Source organism: Fusarium phalaenopsidis (genome assembly GCF_050370095.1).
Source record: "Fusarium phalaenopsidis strain FUZ10S chromosome Unknown contig_32292, whole genome shotgun sequence".
Classification (NCBI taxonomy): Eukaryota; Fungi; Ascomycota; class Sordariomycetes; order Hypocreales; family Nectriaceae; genus Fusarium; species Fusarium phalaenopsidis.
Window position 1 is genome coordinate 726,556 of NW_028145410.1, and position 23,612 is coordinate 750,167.

At 51.1% G+C, this 23,612-nt stretch overlaps 7 protein-coding genes across 7 annotated transcripts; 5 read left to right on the plus strand and 2 right to left on the minus strand.

Annotated features, from left to right (window-relative positions):
- Positions 1-62: 62 nt before the first annotated feature.
- On the minus strand, positions 63-2,028 carry LRP88_04545 (uncharacterized protein; the record flags this gene model as incomplete). The annotated part of the gene is made up of 6 exons (XM_083241117.1): positions 63-395; positions 446-774; positions 824-1,244; positions 1,295-1,576; positions 1,705-1,940; positions 1,989-2,028. The coding sequence occupies 6 exons, from the start codon at positions 2,026-2,028 to the stop codon at positions 63-65; spliced, it is 1,641 nt and encodes a 546-aa protein (XP_083102265.1).
- Positions 2,029-2,710: 682 nt separating this feature from the next.
- Positions 2,711-3,946, plus strand: LRP88_04546 (FAD-dependent oxidoreductase; the record flags this gene model as incomplete). Its single annotated transcript, XM_083241118.1, has 3 exons — positions 2,711-2,736; positions 2,787-2,918; positions 3,139-3,946. The coding sequence occupies 3 exons, from the start codon at positions 2,711-2,713 to the stop codon at positions 3,944-3,946; spliced, it is 966 nt and encodes a 321-aa protein (XP_083102266.1).
- A 3,134-nt stretch (positions 3,947-7,080) lies between these two features.
- LRP88_04547 (kinase-like domain-containing protein) lies at positions 7,081-7,786 on the minus strand (the record flags this gene model as incomplete). The annotated part of the gene is made up of 2 exons (XM_083241119.1): positions 7,081-7,677; positions 7,736-7,786. 2 exons carry the CDS (start codon positions 7,784-7,786, stop codon positions 7,081-7,083), a joined length of 648 nt encoding a protein of 215 aa, XP_083102267.1.
- Positions 7,787-11,791: 4,005 nt separating this feature from the next.
- On the plus strand, positions 11,792-13,583 carry LRP88_04548 (MFS transporter; the record flags this gene model as incomplete). Its single annotated transcript, XM_083241120.1, has 2 exons — positions 11,792-12,727; positions 12,780-13,583. 2 exons carry the CDS (start codon positions 11,792-11,794, stop codon positions 13,581-13,583), a joined length of 1,740 nt encoding a protein of 579 aa, XP_083102268.1.
- A 1,105-nt stretch (positions 13,584-14,688) lies between these two features.
- Positions 14,689-16,083, plus strand: LRP88_04549 (S-adenosyl-L-methionine-dependent methyltransferase; the record flags this gene model as incomplete). Its single annotated transcript, XM_083241121.1, has 7 exons — positions 14,689-14,742; positions 14,791-14,823; positions 14,893-15,079; positions 15,134-15,326; positions 15,387-15,524; positions 15,576-16,001; positions 16,050-16,083. 7 exons carry the CDS (start codon positions 14,689-14,691, stop codon positions 16,081-16,083), a joined length of 1,065 nt encoding a protein of 354 aa, XP_083102269.1.
- Positions 16,084-16,589: 506 nt separating this feature from the next.
- LRP88_04550 (HET domain-containing protein) lies at positions 16,590-17,813 on the plus strand (the record flags this gene model as incomplete). Its single annotated transcript, XM_083241122.1, has 1 exon — positions 16,590-17,813. One exon carries the CDS (start codon positions 16,590-16,592, stop codon positions 17,811-17,813), a length of 1,224 nt encoding a protein of 407 aa, XP_083102270.1.
- Positions 17,814-21,263: 3,450 nt separating this feature from the next.
- On the plus strand, positions 21,264-23,258 carry LRP88_04551 (uncharacterized protein; the record flags this gene model as incomplete). Its single annotated transcript, XM_083241123.1, has 4 exons — positions 21,264-21,428; positions 21,486-21,904; positions 21,961-23,068; positions 23,241-23,258. 4 exons carry the CDS (start codon positions 21,264-21,266, stop codon positions 23,256-23,258), a joined length of 1,710 nt encoding a protein of 569 aa, XP_083102271.1.
- Between the last annotated feature and the right edge of the window lie 354 nt (positions 23,259-23,612).

Consider the following 23,612-nt stretch of genomic DNA (forward strand, 5'->3'; position numbering starts at 1 on the left):
TAGACTCGAATGATTCTATGACTTTGAACGAATCTATGAGACCAGATACTTTGACAGATAAACTAGAGCTTTGAAAGCTCCTTCTTACCCACGGGAACAGCCTGAGACCTCAAAAGTCGCCGCAAGATCTTCCCGCTGGGGGACTTGGGAATTAGTTCCAGAAAAGTGATGCCACCCTTCAACCACTTGTGTCTCGCCTTGTGGTTCTCAACATGTTCATGAATAGACTTTCCGACTTCTTCTGTCGATAGATTGCTGGCTTCCTTGCTCTTCACAACAAATGCCAACGGTACTTCGCCTGCTCTGTCGTCGTGGACCCCAATGACAGCGCAGTCAGAAACATGGGGGTGGTCGAGGAGATGGGCTTCGAGTTCCGCTGGAGCTACTTGATGACCCTAAGAGAATTAGAAAATCCTTTCAAGGGGTCATTTCAGCTTACCTTGACTTTGATTAGCTCCTTGATCCGATCCACAACCACAAAAAGCTCAAAGCCACCGGGAGACTTTCGCACAAGCACCTCGTCGCCTGTCCTTAGCCATCGTCCGTCCTTGTCCCACACAAACGTCTCGGCGTTTGCTTTTGCGTTGTTCAAGTATCCTAGAGTCACATTGGGTGATTGCACATAAAGCTCGCCTGGGGTCTCGTGCTCGGTCACTTCTTTGCCATATTGATCGATGATCTTGGCCTTGACACCAGGCAGCAGGGAACCGGAGGACCCCATCAGCGAGTCTGTTTCGCTGCTGTGTAAGACTGACGGTGAAGCTTCCGTCAGGCCTAGCGTGCGCTGTCAGATTTGTCCAGAACCATACACGACAGCACATACCATAGCCTTGGCTGATTTTCCACTTGGGGAAGAGTTCCAACATCTTGTGGCTCGCCTCACTACCCAATGGAGCAGCTCCTGAGAAAGCGAGACGAACACTGCTAAGATCGTACTTCTTACACTTGTCATGGTTGCTTAGAAGCTGAACAAGTATGGGCGGTACAACGTATAGCACCTCGATCTTGAATCGCTGGATGCACGCCAGCAGTTGATCCAGCTGAAATTTTTGAAGAACAATGACCTCATCTCCTCGATAGTGCGCGACGTGGGCTACGACTACGAGGCCGTAAATGTGGCTGAAAGGGAGCACGCCAAGAGAGACCTGGGTGTTTAAAACACCGCCCCGATGGTCCCCCTTTTCAAACGTGTGTATCATGAGAATGCATGCAATCACATTGTAGTGAGAAATCATGACGGCTTTCTGTAATACATTAGACAGCTAAACAGTAGAAATATCGGAATTTGACGCACCGGGAGTCCAGATGTGCCGCTCGAGTAAGACAAATAGGCTACTTGTCTCTTGCCTTGACCTGGGATCCATTTCTGAATAGGCACAGGTGACAAGGTCTTTCCTTCAGAGATCAAGTCCTCAATAGTCTTCACATTGCTGGGTGCTGAAACTCCAGGTACTGGAAGAACGAAAACGTTCTTCTCGGGAATCCCGACGGCACCCGCTGCTTTCAGTGCATTGTTGAGTAATGGAACACAAGTAAACAATGCCTTGGCACCAGAAGAACGCAGCTGATGTTCAAGCTCGGAAATCGAGTGAGCAGCACTTGCAGGAGTGACTATGCCATCAAGACGGTGGACAGCGTGGGTGACGGGTATGTAGTCAATCTACCTCATTAGAAGATATGCGATGGCTTGGTGCGTAGACTTACGGTGTTTAAAGAGTAGATGGCCACAACTCTGTCCCATTCTGTTCCTTCGAGGGGATCAAGATGGGTATTCTTGGCAAGCGCTCGAGCAAGATACTCGACGCGCTCAGCAACATCTGCAGCGCTGCGAGATTGACCAGTTACACCGCATGTGTAAGGGCTCTTGGAAGTCGCAAAGGATCTCCTCCCATATGCTTCGCTATTGATAAACTCATCAACGGTGATGGAGTCTGGGATTTCTACCCATTGTTAGGATCAGTATTTCGAGGACGCGTTTGCTTACGAACCTGGAAGAGGGGGAACCCAAGGCGGCGGATGAAAGACCATGATGGCTTCGCAGGTCTTTAACGATTGAGAGCAAAGCTGCAAGATTTAGCTAAGCCGGAGGAATTCTACGAATGGTTTGTACGCCGTTTTATTATTCCATATTGAAAAGCAACGGAGCACGCGGAATGGATCGACGCGGTTGAGGGGTTGCCTCGGTAGGCTGGGTCAGCTCCTCGGAAGTCATCGATCTCGGATTTAAATCCCGGCAAAGCCAATCAGGCCTCGATAAATTGATGTTGTCATTGCTCAGGGCATAATCCGGGGTAGCTATTTGCGGGGTTTGGGGGAGTTGGGGTCATTAAGTCTGCCCGAGAATTGTCGGTGAGGACATAAACCGTTCACCGTTGGCCCGTTGGGTGAAACAATCTTGTAGGTACAGGTTTCATTCTGCTTCTGAATAAAGGATATGATAAGGAAACAAATAGCCTTACAAGGATGCTCCAGATGAAGGAAAGCCTTCCCGACTGCAGCTCTGATAGCGAGATCGGAGAAATGACCCTCCGGTCGCGCAAACAGCGCAGATCCGATGGTATCCGCTTCCCCTCTCTTTAAAAGATAACGACTTGATGATTTAATGCTCACGAAGATACCGAAACTCGAACACCTGTAAATATTATTCGGAAATATCAACAAGAAACTCATAAACACAAATCCAAACTCAACTCTTCAATCTCGATTCAACATGTCTCAAGACATTGTGGTTGTAGGGTGAGACCCTCCAATCTCAAGAAAACAACCCGTTTCTGACTCACGTCAAGTGCCGGCGTGAGCGGCTTGACAACCGCTCTTCTACTATCCAAGGACAACAAAGTCACCGTCGTTGCAAAGCACATGCCCGGCGACTATGACATTGAGTATACCTCACCATGGGCCGGTGCCAACTTCTTGCCGTGAGTAAAACCACGAGATCACCAGGACAGTGGTAGCTACCTAGTTGAGTAGGATGGCGAGTAAGGAAAACTCGCGATGGGAGAGCAGAACCTGGCCAGAGCTGAAAAGACTGGCCGAGAACGTCCCGGAAGCTGGTATTCACTTTCAGAGTCAGTAACCTTCTTCCCGCTCCTCAGCCCAATGTCTCACCACAGCTGTTGCAGAGGCCCGAATGTTCAGACGAGACAAGGACATGAAGGGTCCTGTCCACCCTAACGATCATCTTTTTGACCGCGATCCTTGGTGCCAGTCTCTGTTTCCAGACTTTCGGGAGCTGACGGCCGAGGAACTGCCTCAAGGGTGTCAATCCGGAAGTGAGTTTACCAGTGTTTGTATCAACACTGCGACATACCTCCAGTGGCTCCTGGGTCAATGCTTGAAGAACGGTGTGATCGTCAAGAGGGCTGTTCTCTCAGACATCAGCGAAGCCAAGACAATGAGCCACACCGGTTCCCCGGCCTCCATCGTTATCAACGCCACAGGCTTGGGCTCCCTCAAGCTGGGCGGTGTCAATGACGCCACACTCACACCTGCCAGAGGCCAGATAGTTTTGGTTCGCAACGAAGGTCCCGTCATGCTTGGAGTATCTGGTACAGACGATGGATCTACTGAGGGCATGTATGTGATGCAAAGAGCAGGTGGTGGAGGTACCATCCTTGGAGGAACCTACGACATTGGCAATTGGAACGCCAACCCTGATCCCAACATTGCGCTGCGCATCATGACGCGCGTTGTCAATGTTTTCCCTAGCATTGCGGGTGGAAAGGGTATTGAGGGTCTGGACGTGATCCGACACGGTGTGGGTTTGCGGCCACTGCGAAAGGATGGAGTTAGGATCGAGAGCGAGAAGCTTGACGACTCGACCTGGCTTGTTCACAACTATGGACATGCTGGTTGGGGATACCAGGCATCTTACGGGTGTGCAGAGAGGGTTGTGGAGCTGGTCGAGGAGATCAAGCAGCGCAGCGTGCGAGGATCTAAGCTCTGAGTAATGGCATTAGATAGAATTTTTGACTATACTAGATAGTTCTCATGCATCTAGAGTTGTGGTAGACTCAATCCGCTCCACGTCAAATCCTCAAGCTTGCGATCGTTCTTGTCACTGACAGACTCTTCTGGACACCTTTGTTGGTGGGCATACTCTCCGTCTTCGCCCAACAACTGAACTCTATTCCCCTCTTTGTCCGCTCTCGCAGTTTCTTGCCTTGATAAGAAACGACCTTGTATTTGCGCCCTTGCGCCCTATTGCTTGTAATAGCGGGTCGGTTGGATGCGGTTATTGGCGCCATCGAGGGCAGGACAGGAAAGTCTACCCGAATTAGTGTTGGTGTCTCGGGTCCAGGTCACACGGAGTACGGGCCCACATTATCATGGTGACTTCACCGACAAAGGGTTGTGCGTATTCTCCGCTCCGAACACCCCGTCCGTCTTCTCTCCGCTCCATTGACACTGCTCTCCGATACCCAACCCTTCTCCGAATTCGAAACATGGCATCGAGGCAACCGGCGTGTGATCCCTGTAGAAGAGCCAAGCTTGCATGCGACCACACTCGTCCAGTCTGCTCCCGTTGTCGGAGCCAACAGAAGCAAGGGTTATGCACATACAGGGTTTCTCCCTTCAAGAGAAAGCGTGCAAGTGATTCCTCACCGCGGCCCCAAGAAAGTCGCCCCTCCCGGTATATTGCACCATTATCTCACTGAGCTCAGAGTAGATGCTGAAAAGTGTGTACCCAGCCGTCGTGTCTCTCAAGATGCCACCCCCACTCGTACCAGTTCTCAACCCCCGGTTACCAACAAGACCTACCTGTATCCCAACCCGGGGCATATCGGACGTTCAAGTCATGTCGCCATCTTCAACCAAATATTTCCTGACCAGTCAGACAAATCTCCAACTGCTGCAACAGGGCATAGTGGTTCCCCGAATTCCGTAAGCCCTGAGGGTCCCTCCTTGGATGATAACCCTTTGGCTAGAAAAGGAGCTGGGCTATTAAAACAACTCCTAGAATCGTATAGTCTATCGTCTATGGAGAGGTTCGTCTCCTTCTGGATTGAAAAGGGGGTAAACCTGCCTCTTGCAGAACCCTTTGTGGCCCTCTGCGCCCAAATATCCAACTACTCCTGCTTATCAACCTTTGAGGCCCCAGATTGGCATCTCAAACTGGCCCAAAAGCTGTTAGCAAACACGACCCGGCCTCTGGAATATGATAGCAGCACAAATTTCTCCGAATATGTGGCCCAGTTTACTGGGGAAAACACACGCTGGGAGACTTTAGGCCTCTTCTTGAGCGCGGTTCTTCGGGCTTTGATCGAGATACCCTTCTTCCCTACTCTTTATACTACAGAGGACAGCCAGCGCGATCTGAAAAATAAGTTACTGGCCTTGGTCGGTTGCTCCCTGGACGTTTGCCTCTCTTTGGATTGCTTAAACGACCTGCAGCATGTGATCCAGTATGAAAACACGATTACCTACACATACACCAGCGGAGATCAAAGTCAGCAGGACTATAAGTTTATCTTAGGTATCAATGCTAACATTTCAAAGGCTTCTTCTTGTACCGAAGGCTCGGGGACGTCATGGCGTCTGTCTTTGCACTCGGATATCACGAGAACTTGGATGCCAAGTCCGACACGCCTCTGTTTCTCATTCAACTACGAAAAGCTGCGTTTGCGCGTATCTACTCGGCAGACAAAAACGGTTCCCTTTTTCTCGGTCGGCCACCACGTCTGAGCAAGAGATTCTCTTGTTTCCAACTCCCCGACAGCCGCCTGCCTCTGGACTGCACTGCAGCAACGCTTGAGCCGATAGGTACCCGTGAATGGGATCCAGACTCGGTCATGAACTACAGAGCGGAGACTCGGTGGTCAGCGTTGTGTGCTTTTGTGAAAGAAGAGGTGATGGAGCTTATGTTTGACAACAGCCGCACTGACTGCCGGCAGAAGATTGAGTGAGTTGATACACATACGTTGACGCTGAAAGCATAACTGATCAGACCTAATAGAGCCTTGCAAGAGATGGCAGACTCACAATGGAACGCTCTGCCACCGCACTTTCGTCTAAGCACCAGTATCAAACAGCACAGCGACGTTCCGTTTGAACGCGACTTTGTGGCCAGCACACGTCTTAACTACTTGCACACAACGTTTCTTATCCGCCGCCTGGCGCTGGATCGTCTATCTGAGCCGGCGGCGCCCCTTACTGAAGTTTCGATCGAGATGCTCAAGCTCGCTGTCGAGGTTATGGTTTTACGGGAGGAGCTATCAAACTCGGGTACTAGGCTCACCTGGAAGGTGTGTCAGACAGCCCAAGAGTTCAACTTGAGCTAACATGTCGCAGATTGCTCATTATGGGTTGCCTGCTGCTGGTATAATTATAATGGCGATGCTTAACCAGCATCCAACACCACCGTGCCTACGAGTTTCCAGGTCCAGGGTTCTCCAGGACCTCGCAGTTCTTGTGGCCGAAGTTGAGAGAGGCACGGTGGTCAAGGCAGAAGATCCCAACTACGCCATCCTATCGAAAGCCACGCAAACAATCCAGCGATTTCTCGACTTTATCCATAGCGAGCAATTCGCAGAGGTGGCCCCTCCGCAGTTATCGGAGCAGCTGCATCCTGACGCTCCGTGGGGGCAGCAGTTGGGGCAAGATTTGGAGTCTGAGTTTTCATTCTGGCAGGGCATTGCAGACCATCCATCCTTGTACAGTCAGTATCTCTTGCCGTCAAATGAACTACCTGGGGAGCCCCCCAACATGCCTTAGCCAGAAGAACCTTAGGAGCAGCTGAATAGCATCATCCCAACCATCGCATCTATACCGACGATCTTCTAGCTCAGTTAACCCATCAAGGGCCGGGCTTCAACTATAATAAAAAACGCATTGGCATCTATACCGACACAAGAGCTTTGCAGGTATACAGAGGCTAGGGGATGATTTCTGTCAAAATTGTTGCAGCCGTTCCGGCGATGGGCCGAGAAAGCCATTGGAACTGCCGAAATCTATTGCTTGAGGGGCTCAAATACCATAGCCTGTGGACTATGGGTTCCAAACTCAAGAGTGGAACGGGTTTGTTGAAAGCGGACTCATGAATGAGATGATCGACGGGGCTGTTGGCTAACTAGCTCTCAGTCATGAGAGGTTGAGGATAAACCCCACAAGGATGTACTCAAGATCATAGCGATTAGCAAAGAGAGACGGGACATGGCAGCCCAGTGTCTCCCAGTCAATGTTGTCCATGCCGCGTAGTGTGAAGACATATTCCCAATGCTCTGGGTACCACCCCGCGTACTCCCACTCCAAAAGGGCAACAATACGACCATCACACACCAGGATGTTACGTGCGGTGATATCGCCGTGTGTGAATACGATGGGGCTCTTGACGGCAAGCTGGGTCGTGATCTGGTGCCAATACATGCACTGAGCCTTGAACCGCTTCGGCGGCTTCACAAGCCAGCCATGTAACTCAGCTATAGTGGCAAAGGGCTCCCCTGAGCGTGTCATGATGCTGAGGACAACAACGCCCTGACCGTCAAGCCGGCCGAGGTAGATGCCGCCCAGGGCGCGCATCTGGGAGATGTATCCCCGAAGCTGAGCCAAGATGCCAGAGCGCTGGTCATCCATGAGCCCCGGCCACGCCTGTTTCAGCGTCTCACCCTCAATGTATTCTATAGTAATGCGGTCCCAGTCACTGCTGATGACCTCGGGGACCGGGATGGTGGTGTGCGTCTCGACAAAACGTAGGGCTACGGCCTCGTTGGGGTAGGGTGGTCATTAACGCCCATACCATGAGGGCTTGTAGTGTATTTGGTGACGTGGCTTCCGTGGCGTGCAACATAGCGATCTAGAATGTGGTGTATCACGTCGCCTTCGGGGTACGGAGCAGGCTACCTCGGGGGCGGAGGCGAGTCACCGTAAAGGGCTTGTGTGCGGTCCTTGTTCCTCATTTCCTTGAGGCGATCTAGTCCCTTGGTCTTTTGCGTACTGTAGCTTCCACGGCTCGGTAGAGGAGGTGGCGGCGGAGGCGGCATCTTCGGTTGGTCTCGATGTCAGTAGGGAAATGTTCCCTAGCCTGTCACACAGAGTGTGGGGCTGCTAGGAGACACGAACCGAGAACTGGAAATAGCCTAGCGCACCTAGCCCTATGAGGTTAGTCTCATTACTGTCCAATCTCGCCCAATTTGCCTAACCTCACCCTACCTTGCTTAACCGTGTCCACTCATTCATCGAACTGGCCTGTCCCAGGTTTCTCCCTCCCCTGCTGTCACGTTGCTCAGCAATGCCGGCGACAAGCGCGCAGAGCCCATCGAACGGCCTAGCAAACAGCCTCCCCCCCTGTTCTGCTTGTGTTGCCACTATTTCCCCTTCCCGATACCGTCAGCACCATTACGCAGAATGCGTCTCCTTCATACGACGGAACACAAGGTCAAAGAAGTAAAGACCACCACTCAATTTGCAATACTTTCACACACATGGGAGAAAGACGAGATCACGTTTCAGGATATCCAAAGGCCTGGGGCGGAAGAAAAAGAGGGATACAACAAACTAAGAAACGCGTGCTCTGTTGCCGCGGCCGACGGGTTCGACTATATATGGATTGATACTTGCTGTATCGATAAGACAAGCAGTGCAGAGCTGTCTGAAGCCATCAATTCCATGTACCGCTGGTACCAGGAAGCCGAAGTATGTTACGCATATCTTGCCGATGTGCCGTTTTGCGAGTTTTCACAGAGCCGATGGTTCACTAGAGGATGGACCCTCCAGGAGCTTATCGCTCCATCGACAGTCATCTTCTTCGACAAGGAATGGGAAGTGATAGGAACAAAGTCTGAGCTGGCAAGGCTTATATCCGACAGAACGCAAATACCCATCGGTATCCTTTCAGGAGGCGATATTTGGAGCGCGAGCGTCGCGCAGAGGATGTCATGGGCTTCAAAGAGACAGACGACGAGAATTGAAGATCTGGCATACTGTCTAATGGGTATATTTGACATCCACATGCCCATGATATATGGAGAAGGTGAAAGAGCCTTCATCAGACTCCAGGAGCAGATTATGAAGACCTCGGACGATTTCAGCCTCTTTGCCTGGAGATCGACAGAAAACCACGGCGGGCTTCTAGCAACTTCCCCGGCTGCATTTGACACGTCGCACAGTATCGTCCGTTTAGGTCACTCCGATACCTTCAGCAGCCCCATATCCGTTGACAATCAAGGCGTCCACCTGAAGCTCAGGTTTATTCCTCAGCCAGAGTCCCCGACCTTGGGTCTCGCAGTCCTCAATTGTACGCTGATTGGAAGAGCGGAAACACCAATCGCAATCTACCTCGAAACCACGGATCCGACGAAGCAATACTTCAGGAGGGTTCAGAGTGAGAGATTGCACCTACTGGATCAGCATGATTCTAGCTGGCCCGAGATAGCCATCTGCGTTCAACAACCTCATGAGACTCCCATGGGGAGATCAAGGGAAGTGGCAAGTTTTAGACAGAGACGGACAGGAATAACACCCCTGCTATATGCAGCTAAAAGAGGGCACAAATCCACGGTGACGGATTTGCTAAGCTGTAGCGATGTGGGACCCAATTCAATGGACGAGACTGGGCGAACGGCGCTCTGGGTAGCGGCAGAGAACGGGCATGAGGAGGTAGTCAGGGTGCTACGAGATCGAATCGATGTCAAGGCCGACTCGAAGGATGCGAATGGACGGACGCCGCTATGGATAGCGGCATCTAACGGACATGAGCAGGTAGTGAGGGCGTTACTGGATCGAATCGACGTTGAAGCCGACTCAAAGGACGCTGACGGATGGACGCCATTAGCGATAGCGGAATCGAAGGGGCACGAGGCGATTGTTAAGATGATGGAGCAAAGAGGGCAGGCCTTGCAAACCCTCGCGTGCCCATTCTTGAAGCATTACCCTCACAAGAAGTGGCCTCAGTGCCAGAGAGGCTGGCATTCGGTTTCCTGGCTTAGGCAAGTCTACCTCCTGTTGCTGCCATGCCTTTAATCACTAAGTTAACATCGTCAGGGAACATATCTACAGAGCGCACACTCTACGAATTCACTGCGACAGGTGCTTCAAGGAGTTCAAACAAGAAACAGACCTTGAACAACATCGCCACGAAGCCATACCTTGCCAAGTCATCGATGCTCCTGACGATAGGATTTGCATTAAGGAAGATATCATTAGGAAACTCCGGTCAAAGAAACGTGTGCGACACGCCTCGAAAGGGGAACGGTGGAAGCAGATATATTCAATCATCTTCCCCGATGTCAACGACAAGGACATACCCACACCCTGTAAGCTCCCACAACTATCTCTCTGACATGAACATAGGCAACAAGCTAATATTAATATCGACTACCACCTACACATCTTCACTGACATCACTGACGAAATGCGAGCCCAATATCGGAGCTTCATACGGCGAGAAGCCCCTGATAAAATTATCCGCGAGTTAGCCACGAGGTTAAATGAGATACCAGAGTTTCGGGATGATTTGCGTTTCTCAGGAGGGCAGCTTTCAGAAATTATACATCGATCGATTTGGGACGCTTTCGATACTGTCTTCCCCAGTGCCCCGGAGCCTACAGCGCCCTCGGAAGCACCTCACGACGAAATGTCAGACTGAAACAGATACCAGCTTTAACATACAAGCCTATTATTATCAGGGGCGAGGTTAGGGATAGGGTTAGGAAGGAAACTGCGAGTCTTAGTGATAATCTTAAGGCGAAAACCCCCTCTTTTTCACCTGGTCGCCATTACGGGTGTCTTTTCCGTGTTGATGTAGTGTGACAGTCAAGGTTCCCAACGGAATAAACCGTAACCCAGTTGGTTTGTGTTGGCAGTTGAAACGGGGCGTAACGTACTGAGCGCAGCAGAGATAAATAAGAAAGTCAAGCTTGGTAGGAAAAATTGATCGCTTATAGAAAAAGGCGCATTATAGTTCATAATGAGTCCGAACATAGGGATAGGTAAACCTTGTGTACGTAGTGTATCAGACGCTGCCTGTCGTATTTAGGGGGAGATAAAAAATGGCCTCCCTTGTTTGTTAATCCTAGATAAAGAACTTTTCCGCATCACCTAGGCCTCATGCTTGACGCGACTAGGATGTTCCCATCGTTACGTCTCGTCACCGAGACAGTTCATCATTCCGGGCTTAGAGGCCATGATACCCCTGATGAGCTTTTGCGGCGCGGCCTTTAATCGCCCGCTCTTAAGAAAGAAGAACGAAAATCTCTAAATAAAAGATACGTGGGAAGTAGCTTCATCCTTATGGATCCATTCAGGGGTGAAAAGTCAGCTCTCAACATGCATCTTCAAGTGGCCCATGTCTCAACGCGACGGAATCTATATTCCGCAACATGGAAAGAAGGGGCATTACCTCTAACCCATCGCAGCCGCACGAAAAATAACAGCGTATTATTAATGCATCGACCACTTACAAACCAATTGGGGTATTAAACTCAGCATGCAACCAATCACTCTGTTTATCTTTGTTCAAGTACGAGGCGAGATGGGCCTTGCCCCATCTGCTAACGTGCAAGACTGGGACACTGCTCCCGAAAGCTCCTCTATGATGAGCCTTTGTCAAACCTTGATTTATAAATCTCGGGACCACAGACTGGGCTGTGGCTATTCGCCGGTGACTTTAAATAGCAGCAGTTGGCTTCTCTGTATGAATATCCCCTAGCCACCAGAGGAACCGAATTTGCCCAACGGCCCAATCCTGGCACGAAAGCCAGATCTTAATCCACATCATCTTCTATTCTATGCCCGCCTTTCAAATACAAAGTTTATGATCCTGCGTGTCTCGATAAACCTTGCCATCCAGTCCATCATGCCCTCCGTACCTCTAGATTCACCAATCTGGTGGCTTGCAAGACGGTTCTTTGGCAGAGACAGGTACCGTTTCTACGAAGAAGAGGAAGATTTCTGTTGTCAAATGGGTAGCCCCGAGTGGGATCAATATTTCGATACCCTTCAGGTTTCTTCGGGGGACAGCACCTCGCCTTCCAGCATCAACGAGAGCAATCCTGATCCTTCAAGCCTGACACTCTGCAACGGAACGCAGCATGTCGATGCTTTGGAAAACAAAGTTGTGGTTTCGGAACCACAGCCCGAGGTAGACTGCGCCTCGTCATTAGAAAGAGGAGATCACAATGGTGATAGTGGGAGAAAGCTCAAGGTTGTCGGCTGGTACGGGGAGTCAGATCCAGCAAACCCCATTAACTGGCCCACGTGGAAGAAAGCCCTTGTCGTCTTGACCATCAATTTTACCGCATTCGTCGTCTACATGGCATCGGCTATCTACACCCCCTCACAGCCGGGGGTCCAGAGCGAGTTCGGCGTGTCAGCCACAGCGTCAAGTCTGGGGCTGGGTCTCTTTGTCGTGGGCTACGGCACCGGGTCTCTTTTCTGGTCTCCAGTGTCGGAAATCCCAGCCGTTGGGAGAAACGGGCCTTACGCCCCTACGCTGGTCGTCTTCTTGATCCTATCCGTCCCTACGGCTCTGTCAAAGAACTTTGGAATGCTTCTTGCCTTCCGATTTCTGCAAGGCTTCTTCGGCTCTCCAGTCTTGTCTACCGGCGGCGCTTCGCTCGGAGATATCGCTGACCCCTACACTAAGCCCTACTCACTGTACACTTGGGCCATTTCAGCCTTTGCAGGTCCATCTGTTGGCACCATCATAGCTGGCTTTACGGTCCCTCGGCTTGGCTGGATGTGGGGTTTGTGGGAGATCCTGATCGTTGTGAGCCCGGCTCTGGTTCTTCTCGTAAGTCGTATTCGCTATAGTGGACATTACAGGTATGCTGACTGAGATCAAGTTATTTCTCCCGGAAACTTCCGCACCCACGATTCTATACCGCAGAGCGAAGTTGATACGTCAGCTCACAGGAAGTCACTCGTATGTGGCCAGGTCGGAGATTAAATCCGGCAACGTCACCCTCATGACCTGGTTCTATGGGTATCTTGTCATCCCTTGGAAGATCAACCTTCTTGATCCATCCATCATGTTCACGAGCGTTTATTCTGGCCTGACATATGCCATCTTCCTCTCCATGTTCGAGTTCTTTCCCATGGTATATGGAGACATCTACGGCATGACCCCTGGGGAGATTGGATTAGTTCTCATCTGCAACATTGTCGCAACTATCGTGGCTGGTGTCCCGTATCTTGCCTTTGTCTACTACAAAGTCAATCCGTCGGTCAAGCAAGGACGACCAATGTCGCCGGAACACCGCCTTCTCCCTGCGGTAATCGGCTCTCTCCTGGTTCCGGCTGGCATCTTCATGTTCGGATGGACCCCCAGGCCATCAATTCACTGGATGGTGCCAACTATTGGCGCACTCTTCTCCACGGCCGGCTTTGTCGTCATACTACAGAGCATTTTTGTGTACATTACCCTCGCGTATCCCACCTTTGCTGCTTCACTGTTTGCAGGCAACGGCTTCATCAAAGGCTTGGTGGCATGCGGTGGCATTCTCTGGTCGCATCCGCTGTACCAGAGGCTGGGTCTGTCCAAGGGCATGTCGGTACTTGGGGCCCTCTGCGCGGCTTGTATCGCTGGCACCTTGATCTTGTACGCGTGGGGTCACAAGCTCAGGGAAAAAAGCAGGTTTGCAGTGTAGGACTTGAGTGTGCCATGCTGTTCCTGCTGTCAAACCAGGTCGTTCAGGGATAGCTGCTTTCTGACCAGAAAGTCGCGTGTTCAACCCTCAACTACGGACTGGGCTGGATGTTGTGGAGAGGTTGGTGTCTGGAAGCAGTCCATCGACACCAAGGGAGGATGAGGCAGCGAACAGTATAAGTGCAATGGGCTACTCACTCAACGATTCGATTAGCATTGAGTCGAATGTGGAATACCGAATAGGTAAATAAGAATGTAGACTGTGCCAATTGTGAGCAATACATGAGTCACCCATGATTGAGGCTCGCAAACTTGATTCTCAATGTTCCACCTGAGAGGGATATCCCCAAGGATGAGCTTGACGAGATATATAGACGGTGAGGTGTTTAACTCCAAGTGAGGCCTCTGATGCTAATGGCACTACGGATGGGGCCAGGGGAAGAACAACTGGGGCGTAATTCACTGACAATTTCGGACTCAGTCATTCCATCGCCCGGACGCAAATCTCCCAGATCGCCAAGGGCAAGGAGCCGTTGAGTCAAAGTTGAAACATACACTCAAGACTGGGTCGGTTGGACTCAGATGTTGATGACGCCGACAAGAAAGTCCCGTTCTGCCCTAATCCACGTGCTTCTTACACCCCAAATACCATGTTGAAATTGCAGCCGAGAACAAAATCTACAGTATGATGCACGAGAACTCGGCATCGGGACTCATGAGTCAATTATCTTGCTGGGCAACTACTGAGAGATAGATCGGATGGCTTCACAAATTCAATTCTGTGTAATTATGTAACCACAACCCTCTTTCAACTAGCATTACCGTAATTGATTTCCCTACTATATCTCCCACTTCGTTTTAACGAGTCCCCAACGGGAAAAGAACCCCGCCAACCCCGAGTGGTTCCCTGTCGTATGATATGTCGGGTTCGCTTGGCCACCTGCATCTTGGCCTGTTGGTTCGACTGTGCAGGATAACAAATCTTTCAGCAGGGGGTCTGAACTCTCTTAAAACCGAGCTGTGCCCCAGAAGAAAGAAAGAGGGGTAACTGTCTTTTGACATTCCACACACACTGCGCGATTAGGAGAGGAAGCTCTGTTTGAACCATGTGCAACAACACAACCGTCAACCCGGAGCCTATCATTGAGCCTGACGACGAGGTTTGTAGCTAATATTCGTTATGTAGAGCATTGACTAACCTGTTACAGGTGGGCGATGATCTCGACTCTTCGCTCGGCACGGTACGGATTCCATCGCGTCTCCCTTTACCCGTTGAGGGAGCCCGTGGTCTGATATGGTTTGTCAAATAGGATTTTGCTTCGTCGTCGTCGAGTCTAAGGAGCTCTATCCTTAACTATCGACAGGAAAATGGGAGGACCTATCACCAGTACAAAGACGGCAGTAAGGCTACTTTCGCTGTTGACCTCATCGACCGGGTTCTGATTCGCCGTCTAGAGTACAACATGCCTAACGACGATCTTGAGTGTGAGAGGCTAGGTAATTTCCAACCGCCCTTCAGATTCATCATGCGCAAACACTTATTGAAGCCAGATTTGCAACACCATCTGTTCATCCTCACCCTAGATGGCCGACTGGGCCTAGCACCACCCAACGACCCCGACTCCAACGTCAAGCGGGTCCTTGATGTTGGCACGGGCACAGGAATCTGGGCCGTGGACTTTGGCGATGAGCATCCCGAAGCTCAGGTCATTGGCGTCGACCTCTCACCGATTCAACCCAGTTTGTATGGTTGAACTTTATAACCCTTGCCCTGGCATCACGCACGAAGCTGACGAATTCGTAGCGTCCCCCCAAACGTCGAGTTCTTCGTCGACGATATTGAAGAGCCATGGTCGTTCTCTCAGCCTTTTGACTACATCCATAGCAGGATGATGACCTTCAGCATCAAGAGTTGGCCAGAATACATCCGCAAAATCTACGAGTAAGCCCCCGGCCCAGCCACCATGGTGAACACCCTCTCTGAGCTAGCTAGCAACCTCGCCCCCGGCGGCTACGTCGAGCTCCTGGAGATCGACCTCTACAACAAATCTGACGACGGCACTCTCAAGGACCACCATGAGCTCTCGCGGCTCGTCAGGCTCCTGGACGAGGCGTCCACAAAGATCGGCCGCAAGTTCCAGGACAATAAGAAGAACAAGGATATCCTGCGGGACACGGGCTTTGTGGACATTGTCGAGACTACCTTCAAGTGGCCGAGCGGGCCTTGGCCGCGGGAGAAGAAGTACAAGGAGCTCGGGCAGTGGACAAACGCTAACATGGATGCGTTCCAGGGCCTTGAGGCGCTTGTCATGGCTGCATTCACCAGGGTGCTTGGGTGGACCAAGGAGGAGGTGGTTGTTCATCTCGCAATGGTCAGGAAGGAGATATCTGACAAAAGGATCCATGCATATTGGACCATGTATGTGTGGAATGACTTTAATGACTTGATATTTGCTAACTCGTTTAGATACTCGACTTATGGGAGGCGGCCTCTTGAGTAACTTGGAATAGGGGGTCTTGATGATCCAGGGAGGGAGTATAACTCAATTGAAGTATTGCTGTAGATCTGGCACCCTCTTCTAGGAATAGAATAGTTACATAGCGGTTTCTTGCCTTGGGGGTGGGGAACATCAATACATCGGCCAGGGAGTGCCATTTTGACAGGGGAACTCGGCCTGTGATGGCCTCGTAAGGCGGTGGAATTGATAGACTTTGTTGACCCAAAAATCCCGCACCTGTTAGTCTGATATTGAGGGGAAGGCTTCCCAAGATGGCCCCTTGCTGCAGTATAACAAGGATCTCCGCCTTTAGTTGGACAGGAATCAATGCGGCTCGCTTACTGTTTGAATTGCTACTGGTCGGGTGACCTGACGACGATTGGGTCGACGACTTTCAGCTCTTCACCTCGACGACCTGCTAACAGTCTCTTGCCTCTAAACTCTCACTTGGGACTGCTCCCATCTATTGATACATTTCCTACAAGCATCACTTTCCGCCGGCAGTCACAATGATTGACTCCACAGCCGGGGAGCCCATGAAGCTAGAAGAAGACCCAGCCTCGCAACAGTATGAGCTGAGGCTTTACGGCCAGCAGTGTGAAGCGGGCCTCGTCCAGCGGTGCAACCTCTGTCGCAGCATCGCCCGCAGACGATTTCCCTACATGTTGAACGCAGAAGTCAGTCATTTCCAAGCCTCGGCCCGAGAATGCAGCGTGTGCGCTGCTGTATGCGACAGCTTGATAGGGCTTCAATCAAGCTTGAAGACGGGGTGGAACACGATAGATCTCCGCTTCAACGCCTCGAGCAAATCGTCGAGATTTTTCGCTTCAGAGGTTACACCTAAAGACAACACATACCAATCGTTTCAGATCTTTACTGAGCTCAGTGAGTCGCCCGCGACTTGTCCGCTTGGTTCTGAGCCCATCGTCGGTGCTGCGAGGAGCATTGCGGCCGAGTCGAACTCAGGCCAATGCTTTGATCTCATACGGTACTGGATCTCAGAGTGTGCTCAGCATCCGGCCTGCGCTCCCCCGTCCTTCTATACTAGACTGCCCACCCGTCTTCTCGACATTCCGGCAGGCGATGGTGGCTGTATCAAGTTGTATGAGACGCACGAGGAAGAGAAAGATATGTACATCGCTCTCAGTCACTGCTGGGGCCCCAAAGGTCTCCCAGACGAGGCCAAGACAACGAATGCCACCAGGGATTACCGCAAGCGAGGGATTCGAATCGAAGTCCTGCCCAAATCTTTCCAAGACGCCATCACAATATGCCACGCGCTCGGCGTACGGTACCTATGGATTGACTCGCTATGCATCATCCAACAGGACAAGGATGACTGGGAGAAGGAGTGCTCCCACATGAGAGACGTGTACAGAAATTCGTACTTGACAATATCTGTGGCCCGCTCTTGTGACAGTTCCGAAGGGTGTTTCTCGTCACGCCCTACCAAGCATCTGTCCACAAAAGTCGGCTCCATCAATCACCAGGGCCAGGTCTACAACATCATGGCTGGCCAGGGAGAGCATCAACCACTACGAAATAGCGGGATCGGACAGTCCAACTTCGGATTTCCCTCTCTTTTCACGGGCATGGACCTTCTAAGAGCGGCTGCTCCCTCAGCGCGTGGTGCACTACGGCGAGACAGAGCTGATCTGGGAGTGCAATACCTTATGCGACTGCGAGTGCGCTGCTTCCCGGGAGTTTCTGGCCCCTTGGGACTGGGAGAATAGCCCCAAAGTCACATTTGCCAACATGATGAGCAGACCAAGACATGGACCTGAATTTCGCCGTGACTGGGCCGCCCTGATGCGGCGCTTCTCCCTCATGCAGCTGAGTTTCGACGCCGATCGCCTTCCGTCCCTCTCTGGCCTTGCCCAGGATTTAGAGTGTAGTGAGACGGGGAGATATCTTGCTGGCCTGTGGGAGAGGGAACTGCCCTGGATGATAGGGTGGATGAGCATGGGCAAGGACGCATGCCGCCCATCCTCAACCTCAAAACCCCCAAGCTGGTCTTGGACCTCGGTCGAGAATATTTGGGTTTCCTGGAACTACAGTGCTGATCTGAGTAGCCACAGCGAGTGGACCACTATGTGGCCAAATGGCAGGGACCTGACGGAGCACAATGATGCATTCAGGATAGTTCAATGCACAGTCGAGAGCAAGGACTATACCCCCTTCGGAGAACATGACGCGTTTGGTCGAGTCTCCTCTGGCACACTTATCATCTCCGGACAACTCGTCTCTGCAGTACTGAGGGATGACATCTTTTGCGAGCGGAACATGATCCAGCAACGTTTCAGTCCAGATGTGCAAGGGGAACCAGGTCTCTGTTTCCCAGGACGGCCGGTCTACTGCCTCATGATTGGCGCCATGAGCACCGAGAGGTCCAAATATCCCGGCCTGGTCACTGTTTCCTCCCTGATTCTGAGACTTGGAGAAGGAGATGTTGAGGGGAGACGTAGCTATGAGCGGATTGGACTCATGAGCCAGAACAATCACTTTGCTTGGAAAGAGACGCCTGCCTGGTGGGAGGATGCTGAGAGTGCGGTCGTAGAAATTTCTTAATGTATAGCAGTCTGACTATGTCGAAGCTCTCCAATTTTTTTCCCAGTGGGAGTCTTGAAGTAGTCCCCTCGTATTGCATCGTACCCGATGAGATACCAAGTAATGAACTCCAAGTAGACGCAGCCTAATGTCCAGATATCAAACTTCTGGTTGACAATGGTGTGTGAGCCTGCTTCCAATTCTGGTGAACAATACGCTCCAGTAAAGCCAACTTTGCTTGCTTCAGTGTAGTCCACAGTGTCGACAAAATGGAATCGCATCAATGTAAAGTCAGCAACGACGAGATGCGCCCGTGATGTTCCTTCGCTTTCAGACCAGAGTATATTCTCAGGCTTGATGTCCCCATGCCGACCTCGGTTTCGGGCATCAGACTCAGATGTGTCTCCACTCGAGCCACACCGTGGAGGCCAAGAGCCGTCTTTGTGAACCTTGCACAGCCCACGAGCCAAGCCCTCACATTGCTGGATAAACCAATAGAAGTCATCTCGCGAGGTGGGATTGCTTGGGTTCTTCTCCCAGTAATCGACCAGGTCACCTTGAGCCCAAGGGAAAATCATGAAGAGCTCATGTCCTTGTTCATATGACAGCAGAAGCCAAACAAGGTGCTCGTGCCCTTTGTTGGGCCAGCTGAACCGCTCCAATGCCTTTCTCTCTTGCTCGAATTTTATGGGGTCCTGAAATTTCTTGATAGCGAAACAGGACCTATCGTGCTCAGAAGCCTACACGGGGTGAGCTGGTGTATATCTCTCTGTGATGGACCGCCTTACCGAGCCGGGGTCCCAGAACTGATAGTCTTGGTGAATCCTGACCTTGGATATCGTTCCGTGAGCGCCTCGGGACTCCCATACAAGACGTTCCAAAAAAGGCATACGAAGGCTCAATCCGAATTTGTTGTGCTTCATGGTTGTGAAATCGAAGACAGGGGCAAGCACCACATACTGTTTGTGACAGAAGCTCTCAACGTGGCCTAGCTTCCAACCCTTAAAGACTGCAGAATCTGAAAACAGGGGCAGGTCCTCATCCCACACGTCGTGCTCCAAGAACCGCAGTATGTGCTTGACCTTCTCAATAAGAATAAGCGTCGCAAGTATCTTGATTCGTCTCTGTTCAGATCTTTTCCCGCATATCTTCTTCCTTATGTCGATGGCGTCAGTTTCGGTTATTCGCAAAGCGTTAACTATTATGTCGTCCACGGCTCTCTCAGTCATGATAGACTCCAGGTCACCAAGCGGGAGGAACCGAGGCGGACATTCGGGGTCCTTGTCGTCGGGTAGGAATTTGGAACGAATTTGCCTCCCAACCATTGAGTTCGCACGTCGCAAACCGGAGTTTGTTGGCCCAACATCAGTCAAAATGCCCGAATCGATGGTATGGGAGCTCGTGGGGCGTGTCTGCGGTGGAGACACTGCCAAACGGTGTTCCTGGCGGCGGTATTTCATTAGCTTTGACAAAAGCATCTCGGGATTCTCTTTGACTATGACCTCACCTCAGGCGCCGACATTGTAGAGAGACAGAAATTTTGTCGATCTATTACAATACGTAAGGTGTTCAGAACTAAGCGGGTGCAATTTCGAAAATCTGATCAGCCTGGCAGCATAGACGTCAAGACCTATATGTGTCGAGCTGACTTCCACAAGTTACAGAGTCTCGGGAAGCTCAGGAGTCCAGCACCAATAAAACAAGACTGAAGAAGTTCCTGCAATATCCACTCATACTCGAGAGATCAGCCCCCAATCTCTCGGAGCAGAGCTGAGTCTGTGACTGGCGCATGCAAGCGAGAGCCTGGGTGGCCCAGGACTCTGCAATCAGGCTCTGCAATGAGTGTTCTCAGTGGTTGGTTGATGGTTTTTCGCGCATTTCGGTGTGAAAACAGTGTTTCTGAGAGCCTTGGCAGTAACCCGCATTTTCAATAATGGTTACTTGAAGTGCAAATGATGGGCGCAGAAGGGAATACGGCTGGAGAGCCAGCACCTTCACTGAGGCATTGGACATAGATGGCCCCTCGCCTTCGATGGGCTCGGGCTTTCATCGAGTCGGCCCCAATCCTCGAGCTAATTCTCTGCCATATACCATTTAACGGAAATAGCGATCGTGATGTAAATACTCGGCTTTCGATAAACTGGGAGCGAAGATGGTTTTGTGAGTTTAGCTGTGAGACAAGTGGCAAGGTAAATTGGATCGCCCGCCCTATCATGCGAATTACCAGAAATCAGGCTGTGCCATCACAAGTAGAAAAACAGAGCCCAGTCAAACTCGCCCAGATGTTGAAGGGGCATGGGAGGCACAGACCGTGGATGGGGGAAGCGGGGAGATGCAATTGCACTTTCATGCACAGCTGATTGTTCCACCACCAAGGCAGCCTCAAGGCACACTCGCGTCAGGTAATACATGGTCCCTATTGGTTCTCCAGCAACTTACTCATCACGAGACGTGTATGTCGGCAGCAGATTCTGTTCAAACTAAAACCTGTCCTCTTTCCCTTCCAACTTTGGCGACAGCCGGCGCGACAATGACACCAGATCGTCAAGATCATCGACGATTTTACCAACAAGGCCTCGGCAACACCTACAGACCCTGCAGATGCACAAGATATTGTGACCTGTATCAGGAAGGAAATGGAGCAGGAGATAGATAGCCGTCGGCACGACGGCAGAACGACGCGTTTCATCGAAAGCGTTGTCTCCTCACTCAACAAGTTTGTATCGGTTGGCGATGTCGCTGTTAGCTTCGATCCAGCACACGCCGCCCTTCCGTGGGCTGCAGTACGGACTGTGCTTGTGGTATGTAAACCCAAAACCAGAGTCTTTTAGCAACAATGACTTATTGACACCGGATAGATGATCACTGCCGGAAGCGATCTTAGAAATCGCTTGATTGAGGGGATCGCCGTGGTTACATCCCTGTTCCTCACCGCCAAAATGTATCTGCGACTATACCTGATTACGGATCTGACCATTAACTCGCTACCCCTCGACGTCCTGAAAAGCCTCAAGACTGCCATTGTTGAAACATACACTGGCTCAATGAAGTTTCTGGGCTATGCGGTGCGACAGCAACAGCAGAAGACCAGGCACCTCAAGGCCCCTATGCAACTAGACACCGTGGCAGATCATCTAACGAGTCTGAACAAACTTGGGCAGCGGCTTCGCCAGGCAGGAGACGATTGCGAGAAGTTTTGCAGCTTCAAAGACCGTGCAACGGTCCATGGGCTCCTCAGAACTGTCGACGACTTGCAAAAGGCACTACAAGGCTCTTTGTAAGTTCGCAGCGTCAGGTTGAATATCCAACACTCAGCTAACCTGGTTGTCATAGCGCCATGATTGTGTGCACGCATGAGCACACTCTGCTATCCAAGCTTCCTACAGCAGGCGCCGCATTCAATCACCTGAACAATCAAGCAAACGTGCAATGTCACCCCCAAACTCGGAAGCAGCTTCTCAAACAAATCCACGATTGGATCGACGAGCCCCAGGGTATCCGGACCTTCTGGCTTATGGGCTTGGCTGGCACTGGCAAGTCTACGGTATCCAGAACAATTGCCCAGGAGCGAGACGACAACTGCCTGGGAGCAAGCTTTTTCTTCAAGAGAGGCATCAGTGATCAAGACAATGGCAGACAATTCTACACCACAATCGCACATCAGCTGGCTCACCGGGAGCCCCTTCTACGTCAACAAATTTGCGACAAGATCCAGAATGAGCCCAGCTTGGTCCATTCTGAACTTGGCATTCAGTTCGAACGCCTTATTTGTGAACCTCTGCGGAATCTGGAAAAGGAAAAGCCTTTGGTCAGGTTTGTTATCGTGATTGACGCACTGGACGAGTGTGCAGACCGTCACCATGCCAAGTCCATCATTCGCTTGTTGAAAAATACTGGACTGAAGTGCCTCAAGGTGTTTTTGACCAGTCGGCCAGAGTATGACATTCGATCATACTTTGCTTGCTCGGCAGGTGATCATCTCGACTTGGTGCTTCATCAGATCGACAACAATGTCATTGAGCATGACATACGCGTCGTGCTAGAATCTGGGCTGTCAAAGTTCAGGCATGGGTACAACAAGTTTCATCGCGACAAAGACGCACAACTATCCGAAGACTGGCCCGGGCATCAAAAGCTTCAAGACCTCGTCACAATGTGTACTCCGCTATTCATCTCAGTCGCCACGTTCTTCCGACTCCTCGAGATGCATCCTTGGCCCGCGACACCCGACTATAAGATCAGTTTCATCCTCCAACATTCTGCCCCCTCCGATTACGCACGCCTTTACATCCCAGTTCTGAGTCAGATGCTCCTTGGCCCCCAGATGGACCACGAAAGAGTCAAGGAGAATTTCAAAAGCATCGTCGGACCCATCGTCCTCCTCGCCAATCCCCTGTCGGCGACATCGCTTTCACGCCTTCTCGGTATCCACAAAGACGTCGTTGGTTGTCAACTGGATTGTCTCTCCTCAGTCCTTGATGTTCCCGGTATTGAAGCTCCAGTCAGACTTTTCCATCTATCTTTTCGTGACTTCTTGGTTCATGCAGACGCCGGCGAGTTCCAGATTGATGAGGCACAGGTCCATCAAGAACTAAGCACTCGATGTTTAGTAGTCCTATCGAGCCATCTGAAGAGAGACATCTGCGACGTCAATTCACCAGGCAAAGACCGTGGAGACTTTTCTCAAGAGTTGATTGCGAGTCATCTTCCATCCGAGTTACAGTATGCACGCCTTTACTGGATCTACCATTTCAAAGCTGGTGGAAGTAAGATGAAGGATGGTGGATCAGTACACAGGTTTCTCTCGACACATTTCCTCAACTGGCTTGAAGCTTTGAGCCTACTCGACAGAGTCTATGAGACGACTAGACTCTTGAACAATCTGCAAGATTGCATTGATGTGAGCTATTCGACCACTAGTTCCTGTGCCCAGCTAACTTGGTTTTTCTCAGGCGGATGATGGTCTTCAACTTACCGAGTTTGTT